General features: G+C 36.2%; 3 protein-coding genes across 6 annotated transcripts in view; 1 reads left to right on the top strand and 2 right to left on the bottom strand.

Moving 5' to 3' along the window:
• The window catches only part of LOC107746129 (transportin-2-like), a 15,272-nt gene extending 14,365 nt beyond the window's left edge, over positions 1-907 (bottom strand). Inside the window, exon 1 of the mRNA XM_016560226.1 lies at positions 688-907. The gene's annotated coding sequence lies outside the window, so the exon portion shown is untranslated. The remainder of the gene's footprint in view (positions 1-687) is intronic.
• Positions 908-1,812: 905 nt separating this feature from the next.
• LOC107746131 (relaxin-3-like) lies at positions 1,813-3,647 on the bottom strand. Its single transcript, XM_016560228.1, has 2 exons — positions 3,410-3,647; positions 1,813-2,361 (listed from the first exon to the last, which is right to left on the bottom strand). Exons 1-2 carry the CDS (start codon positions 3,579-3,581, stop codon positions 2,063-2,065), a joined length of 471 nt encoding a protein of 156 aa, XP_016415714.1. The 5' UTR covers positions 3,582-3,647; the 3' UTR covers positions 1,813-2,062.
• Positions 3,648-5,891: 2,244 nt separating this feature from the next.
• The window catches only part of rfx1b (regulatory factor X, 1b (influences HLA class II expression)), a 15,194-nt gene continuing 12,135 nt past the window's right edge, over positions 5,892-8,950 (top strand). For 3 of the 4 annotated variants that reach the window (XM_016560205.1, XM_016560203.1, XM_016560201.1), the window contains exon 1: positions 6,210-6,284. In XM_016560205.1, coding sequence (XP_016415691.1) covers positions 6,282-6,284 — 3 coding nt within the window. In that variant the 5' untranslated portion in view covers positions 6,210-6,281. Of the gene's footprint in view, positions 6,073-6,209; positions 6,285-8,950 lie in introns of those variants that run through there. The other variant, XM_016560204.1, reaches the window with a different exon arrangement.

Here is an 8,950-nt window from a genome sequence, read left to right as displayed (position 1 = left end):
ATGTGCAGTGCTCATGTTTATTCAATGAAGTCAAAGCCTTTTGGAAAATCTATTTGTAGCAGTCAGTTCTGATATTGTGGCGGGCGCCACAAATAAATCAATGTTTGGAAAGAATAATCACACAATACGCTATTTCTGCCATGTTTTGATTTTAATAGTAAACCCTTTGGCAAAAAATAAAGAATTTAACTCTTATTTGATTAAAAGATAAATTAAACTATGCATTGCACTATACTGTATATTAAAACTAACTGAAATTTCTAGTGTCACATAGGCCAAGACATTTCATTAGGCTATTGAACAAAGTGTGCCTGTAAAAGGCTATAAGTGTTATAGTTTCATGAAAATAGTTGCTACATTTCTAACATGTAAATTATTGAAGCCAAATACTTACATTTCCCCAAGCTGTTTAGTACAGTATTCGTAGGCTTAATCATGAAGCATACAGTTGCCCCACTTTTAACTCTCTCTTTATATTATTTGTGTGTGTAGGCCGTGTGTGTTTACGCAGCCCGGTTTAACCCAACTCCCCAGCTCACATCAGCCGTGTTAACCGATCACACATGAAATAAAAAGCATTAAACCCTGTATATGTGTGTAATGAGTGTGTATAATGGTGCGGTATAAACACACACAAGACGCTGATGTAGCCGTTAGCCGCTGTGCTAACCCGCCAAACGCTCTCACCTTCAGTCAGTGGATCTCTCTCCCTCTCTCTCCCTCTCTCTCTCTTTCTGGGTGTATCTCTCCCTGCCGCCGCACAAACGCTGATGGCCCTCGGGACGCGGTAAAGGATGGCTCGCCGCGGGTTTCTTCGGGATTTAATCGGCGTGTTTGCTGTTATTCTTCTTTAACCGGCGGCGCCTGATGCATGGCGGACGCGTTAATCGCGCGGTGTGGATCTGAGCGGCTTCCGTACCGTGACGCAGACGTCATGTCTCATTAACATAAAACAAAATGAAACTCTAATACTTACTATTAGAGTTATATATTCAATTTAAAGGTAAATATCTTGACTAACACATATTATTTGTGATCTATATTTCGTGAATGAAGGTTTATGGGGGATATAACTTAATTTTAGAGGTCTGTAATTCCCCCTGTGACCTGTAGGTGGAGACAAAGGTAAAATAACGGGTCATTCAGGTTCATTTGCCTCCCTGCGAAGTATCATGGTATCTATCTTGGTATTTGATATACTACAATCATTTGTGATTACCATATTCATACATATTTGCATGCTACTCCATCGTACTCATAGAACACCATGGTATTATCATCATGGTAGCGTTCAAAACTATACATGTTGCTTACTGCATACTGCACTGTAAACATTGACTGCTCCCTACTATTAAAAAAGGTCACATAAGTCACATTGAGTTCAGTGAGAGGTGAACAGTTATCATTTTGGGGACGAACAAATCTGCTATTTTGAATTTTAATTAAAATGTATATTAGAAATGGAAGAAAATTTCTATTCAGTTTCATTGTTTCAAATTAAATATTAAGCGAAGAAAGAGATGTATATCTTTGAGAGCATTGCATTGTGGGCATACAGTGTCCATTGTGGTCTGTTCTGTAGTATTTTGCACATTTTGTTAACTGTAATAGATCATCTGTGTATTTTATTCAGATTAATGTGCATAAGTATGCAGTAATATGCTAATATGATTTAAGCTAAGCTATCTATTAGCATTTCCATTAATATTGCTAATATACATTTATAATTCAAATGTGCACTCTATAAACTTTCTATTAAAATGATCCACATGACACCGATCTGTATCGCAATCAAAACTTTATTTCAGTTTGCTGTTATTAAATCAATGACCACAGAAGGGTATCACAAGTACAGAGATGAGCAGTTTTTAAATAGACTGACAAATAGGCTCTTCACTTTGGCTAAAATCTGCTATTCCTACGTTTCTGACACACATATATTTTCAGTATTTCATCGGAACAGCTTTCCACAAACTCTCCACCTTCATTCTTCACATATAGGAAGGTTGGAATGGAAGTAGAAGGCGAGCAAGGGCGGAGAGAAATAGGATCACGCAGTCCTTTAACATAATGAGCTGATTTCGCCCTTACTGCAGCCCCATTTACAGCAGGCATTGGACAGCCCAACGACCACGTCCCGCCCCTTCCTGTCTGACGTGCGCAAGGCCTCCAGCACTTCCTCAGAGATGAGTGAGCGGGCGGGGCGGCTGAACACGGGGCTCCCCTGGCCCTCTCCTGCCCAGACAGGCGCTTCTGCGTCGTGACGGGACCTGTATGACAGTCCAGGGATGAGAGGGTTGGCGACCCAGCTGTCAGAGGCCTCGTCGTCATGAGCGGAGAGCAGATCACTGGACAGATCACCTGATCAAAGAACAACACAACAAAAATATGTCACCATTATTGTTGCTCATAGTTAGTGGTAGTGATTCAAACAAACCCTAGTATTAAACTTCAGCACGTAACTCGTCATGCTAATGAGTTCATGTATATTGTACATGTACATTCAATGGCGAACATGAGCCACAGAGACCAGAATATCACAGAAACTTGAGGTGAGACCACTGATCTATAATATATAGATCAGTGGGTGAGACACTTTTGGCAAGTAAACAACCAACTAGCAACCACCCCAAACACCCTAGCAACTGCATAGCAACACCCTGCCAACCTGCAGCATCATGTCAGGTCATTTTATGCACACGACTTGTTATAGCACTTGTGTATCATTGCTCTTTTGTTGATTTTGATTGCTTCTATTGTCCTCATTTGTAAGTCACTGGATAAAAGCGTCTGCTAAATGACTAAATGTAAATGTAACTTAATTATTAATAATATTTTATTAATAATAATAGTGTATACATATGTATATCTGTATATAATAAATAAATAATAAAATAAAATAACTATTTAATGAATAATGATTTAATTACTTAATATAAATTATTATTATTATTATTATTAAATAATATATATTTTTATTGTTGAACTCTAAAGATAAAAAAAAGTTAAAATAACTTACATAAAATGGGTTTGTGGATTACATGTAGTTCAATTTGCCCTCTAAATGTATGTGTATTATCAATAATAATAATAATAATAAAAATTTAATGACATGTGGTTCAATTTGCCCTCTAAATGTATGTGTATTATCAATAATTATTATTATTAAATAAATAATGTATGTTTTTATTGTTGTAGCCAAATAGCCATTTAATTAATATTGTGTCAAAATATTAACTCAAAGCTATGCAGAAGCACAATTGAATAAATGTTATATATAAATGTATGTTGTATTTGGGTTCCTCTAAATGTGTGTGTATTGTATTGGAATTAACAAATATACAGTAAACAAAACTCTTGATTTTTTTTTTTTTTTAATTCATGTCTAACTCTCACATCTGTCTCATACCTGAAACATCCAGAGACCTCCTCCATCGCGAGCCTCCGCAGGTGAAGATGACCGCCCGGATGAACTCTCTGCCGCACAGCTTCACCCCGTAGATCGGGAGTCCGTCTGTGGCCTGAGCGCCTCTCAGCAGCGCCACCAGCAGGCCGAGTGTGAGAACTGCAGCTTTACACATGACGACGGCGATGAGAGTGAAAGTTCTGAAAGTGTTTCTCAGTGGTCCCTTTCTTGGTTTGAAAGATGGTCTAACCTCTCATCGGCCTGGTGTGTCTTTTATAGGGGCTCATGGAGCCTGCGCTGTTTGCGTGTCAGTCAGATTGACCGTGATAGCAGGCCAGAGACCTTTAGAAAGACAAAGGCCCGGCCCAGCGCCTCTATAATGAGCCTGTGTACCTCTGTGGAGGTTATGGCCAACACAGCGACCTAATCTCATCACTCCTGACCTTTTTGTCATCATACACACTGTTGAATCACATAAAATGTTAAATAAATAATAAACTTGCATGCACACACTAATACAAGCGCTGCACTTTCAATTAGATGAATGCAAATACTCACATTATGAGTCTATAGGATTCATAAATGCTTTTCTAAACCCAGTTTATTATATTTTACCTTAATGCCAAATTGTCCTAATTAGCCTATTTTGACATGCATGCATACATACATGAATAATAATAATAATAATTATTATTATTATTATTATAATACTTAAAGGAATAGTTCATCCAAAAATTAAAACTCTGTCATTAATTACTCACCTTCATGTCATTCCAAACGAATTGCAAGTCATCCTCTCTGTCGAAATCTTCAGATATGTTTACGAAGACTGCTTTATGTGCAGCGTGCATCTTCTTCTGCTTGTAAACAAGCCGCAGCACATGTGTGTTCTACATCAGAACGCCGGCTCCTGCATCAGCAGCTTCACAGCGTCGTGATACACTTGTGAACGTGCGGCAAAGACTGATACGGAAGAGAAGAATTGTTGAATAAAGTCATTGTTTTTGTTTTCTTTGCACACAAAAAAGTATTCTTATAGCTTCATTACATTACAGTTGAACCACTGATGTCACATGGACTATTTTAACAATGTCCTTACTGCCTTTCTGGGCCTTGAAAGTGGTAGTTCCCTTGCTGTCTATGCAGGGTTAGAAAGCTCTCGGATTTCATAAAAAATATCTTAATTTGTGTTCCAAAGAACGAAGGTCTTACGGGTTTAGAACGACATGAGGGTAAGTAATTAATGACAGAATTTTAATTTTTGGGTGAACTATCCCTTTAAGCAAAAAATTATATATATATAAAACTGTTGATGAAACATTATACATGGTACACTTTGACCACAGATTCATTTTTCTAATGAACAGAAAACTGTATACTATCATGCAAATTTGTTACATGGGAATAATAAAAATATAATAATCGACCCTGTGTGGGGTCATGAAAATAACATAAACCAAGACCCAGATAATTAGAGCCAGATTTAACATCTGAGGTAATACAATGGTACTGTCTGATTTCATATTCATATACCATAGAATTTCCATGAAACATCGTCAATACACAATAAAGATTTAAAGAACAGTAAAAATATGCAGTGCAGGCTGTGTTAGCTGACCTCTCGTGACACAAGGTGCCCAGATGACATTTCAAACAGATAAGAAGAGGATATGGATGAGAGAACTGATGTGTGTGTGGTTATTAAGAGTCCCAGCACCTCGGAAACCGGTTTATAAGAGTATCAGCAAAAACCTGTTTCTTCATAATCATACAGTCACGAGATAAGAAAGTCTGGAGAATATGATTCACACGCTGGCATTCACAGAGATAACAACACATGGATGAGCCTTCAGCATGCGGGTTAATTGGTTGCCTGTCTGGCCAGTGATTATAGTATTATGTTTAATATGCTGATGGTGCTATAATTAAATTATTTCGAAATTAGAAATTAAACGATTCATTTGCAGAATTTCGTGCCCAAACTAAGGATAAATTACATTCTTATTTAGGTATTTATTTATTCAGGGTACATTATTCAGACAATTTCGTGGGTAAATTATCCTGTTTTATGGAAAATTTTAGGAAAAAATCTGGACATTTAGACAAAGTACCATGGTGCTGCCATTTGATGTAGAAGTATATGTTTAATATGGTAACGTTTAGTAAGGATAATGATTATACATATGATTTGCGCAAAAATAAAACACTATTTTGATACATTTTTCATTATATATAAACTGTATGTAAGTTATTAACGTGTACTTTTTATTTTATCTTTAACTGACGTCGAAACTGAGTCAGAGGAGTTTAGCGTGACGTTTGATTGACAGGAATGTGGTCCAATAAATGAGCGTAAAGTGGGCGTGTACTTCTTGCGTAAACAACTGTCAGCGAATGACAAGGTAAGTTTGTTATAGACACTCTCCTTATCCAATTACAAAGAGAGAAGACCGTTTCCCTTTGGCGACACGCAGCCAATCGCTGCTAAGCAAGAGGGCGGTGCTTAGACGGGTGGGTAGCAACAGTTGCCCCGGTGAGGACGAGGCGCCATAGTCACGGTAGTCGTGGCGACAAGAACCCAGCAACAAGAATCAACAATAACAATTTGAACCATTAAGAAAATAAAACTCCGCGCCAAACTAAGATCATCCGGCAAGAAGCGAAAGGTGAAAGCAGCAACTTTACTTCACGCATCCTCCTCTTGTTTTTTGTTACAAGTGCCGAAGTGTGCTAGACACGATTTCCTCAGTTATCGCGCTTTAACTCGACCCCGCGCTTGCGGTTGTTATGACGATGTCAAATCTGCTCGAGCGCGACAAAATGGCGGGTGTTGTAACGTGAGAGTGTGAGACTTTTGACTTGCTGTTGTTTGTTTATGGTGAGTCAGAAGTGTGTTTAACTGACTTGATTACTGAAACGGACGAGTAGTTTAGGATCAAATGTCATAGAGCGACTTCTGACAGCTAAACTACCTTCGACTGTAATCTTTATTCGGTAATCCGGTTTGCTGGAGTTTATTTAACGCAAACGGCGATTTATTTACAGACATCGCGGTGGATCAAACTCTCGGGAATTGTATTTTCAGGGGGTTAAAAACTTTGTTGAGGGAGTCGTCGATTAACAACCATATGTGTGCCAAATCAGCTCCAGTGCGGAGGGAGGGGCGTGTTCTGGAAAGGGGCGTGGCGTGGGAAGTTAAAAGGGCGTGATTGACACATGTCTATCCAGTTGTAGATGTGGATATCTAACTATATGTGCGTATATAGACTTTGCTTTCTATGCCAGCAATAATATTAAAACACACATATGTAAGAAATGTTACATATAATATAAAATTAAAATAGATGCTATATTAGTGAGGCAAAATCATGCATGGTATTTTGCCATTAAAATCATAACACTGACTATATACTCTACATATGGACCATAGAGGGGAAAATAATACATTGCGCAACATAAAAGATTCATTATGACATTAAATGTTCAGCAAGATGCTGTGATATTTTTCAAGGAAGTTTGTCAGCATATTTGAAAATAACCTATGAATATATGCTGCTTGTTCAGGTAAATTGTTGAAATTATGTATTTTATTTAGCATTGTTCCTTTAGGTGCTCTCGGTTTTATTTTCATTATTTTAATTTTAATCATGTGAGTTGTTCTGACAATACAAATATATATATCTAACTATATGTGTGTGAATATAATTTGTGCTCTGCCAGCAATAAACAAAACATACATATTTAAGAAATGTTATATTTAATATAAACATAAAATAGATGATATATTATTGAGGCAAAATCATGCATGAAGATAATATCTTGCCATTAAAATCATAACATTGAATATATACTCAACATATAGACCATAGAGGTAAAAAATAATACATTACACAACGCAATGTTTAGTCAGATTATAACACAGGATTTATTATGACATTAAACGTTCAGCGAAATGCTTTGCGTGTAAATTTATGAGCGAATTTGAAGCTGTGAATATGTGGTGGTAAATTGTTGAACATTTGTATTTCATTTTAAAGTGTTCAGAGTTTTGTCTTCATGTGCTCTCGGTTTTATTTTAATGGGATGATTTTAATAATGTGAGTAGTTCTTTTTAGGCTGTGTGACTTTAATTCTGATCAGAAGATTCATTATGAATTTTCCCTCTCTCACAGTAACTTCATATGAACTAGCACATACTGTCATCACAAGACAGGGCACGCCCGTTCCCGCTAATTTAAGGAAAATGAGAGTACTGTTAAACAAGTTCAGCCAGCTCAAGGATTTACGTGCGTCTGACAGGGAAAGAAAATGTGTTTAGTTTTACATGCAGTAAACTACTGGAATGTATGCATAAGTGAGACAAAATGCTTGACTTTTTTTTTTTTAGATAAATCTTTTTTGTTGTTATTGATAATAATAAAAGATTCTAAATGCATGTTCTTATTCTGTATCCAAATAATTATGTAGTTATTAAGGTTAACCAGCAGAAAATGTCAGTGAATTTGCTTAGCAAAAATAATGTTTTAATGAAAACGTGAGTCCTCATAAAGCACTATTGCTTTTATATAATAAAATATTAAGGCAAGACGCTACAGGTGAATAGAGAAAAATTCCCCAGTTGACTAATCACATTAATCACATGAAGACAATTGTTTTGTGCTACAAGTTGTATGAAATGTTATGTTCAAATATGCAAATGCATGATCTAATAATTTACTTACATTTCCAGAAATTAGAACACTGGATAAAATCAGGTTCAAAATTTTGTTACATTTACATTTACATTTAGTCATTTAGCAGACACTTTTATAAATATAGATAAAGTAGAATTAAAATAGAATAGAAAGTGTTAGAGTTAGAGGGTCAAATAAAGGTGGAACAGATGTGTTTTTAGTCGTTTCTTGAAGATGGTTAAGGACTCAGCTGCTCGGATTGATTTGGGCAGTATTGTTAACATATTAGAGTTAAAGATTTGTACTGAGGGGATTTTTGATAGCTCTTTTTATCACTCTATAAATCAGAAAATCCGGTCAACAGCCAGAAATGAATATATTTTTAAGAAATAAAATAAAATGTATGAACAAACCCCTCAGTAAAAACCTTCAGAATATAGCAAAAACTGTAAAGTCGGATTTATGTAGTTGCTACTGAAGTGGAGAAAAACTCATTTTGAGAAAACAGACTTTAAAGATATGTATTGTAATTGAAACCTACAGACGCAAATAGATTAAGTATAATAATATAAACACTTAAATGTCTATTTTGAATGTTCTCTCTCCACTAGGGTGAAAGACGGCATGAATGAAAGCAAAAAGTCTCAAAACTGACCAGTGCATGGAAAATGTAATTTAAGTGTAATTGTGCAATAATCTCCAGGGCAATACCATCTATCATTAAAGGGGTCATATGATGCTATTTTAAAGATCATTATTTTGTGTATTTGGTGTAACAGAATATGTTGACATGCTTTAATGTTCAAAAAACACATTATTTTTCAAAAACTGTACATTATTGTAGGTCCTCTATGCCCCGCCTCTCTCAAAC

This window comes from Sinocyclocheilus rhinocerous, unplaced genomic scaffold, assembly GCF_001515625.1.
Source record: "Sinocyclocheilus rhinocerous isolate Xijiao unplaced genomic scaffold, SAMN03320098_v1.1 scaffold107, whole genome shotgun sequence".
Classification (NCBI taxonomy): Eukaryota; Metazoa; Chordata; class Actinopteri; order Cypriniformes; family Cyprinidae; genus Sinocyclocheilus; species Sinocyclocheilus rhinocerous.
Note: the sequence above shows the minus strand (reverse complement) of the source record. Positions and strands in the feature narration are given on the sequence as shown.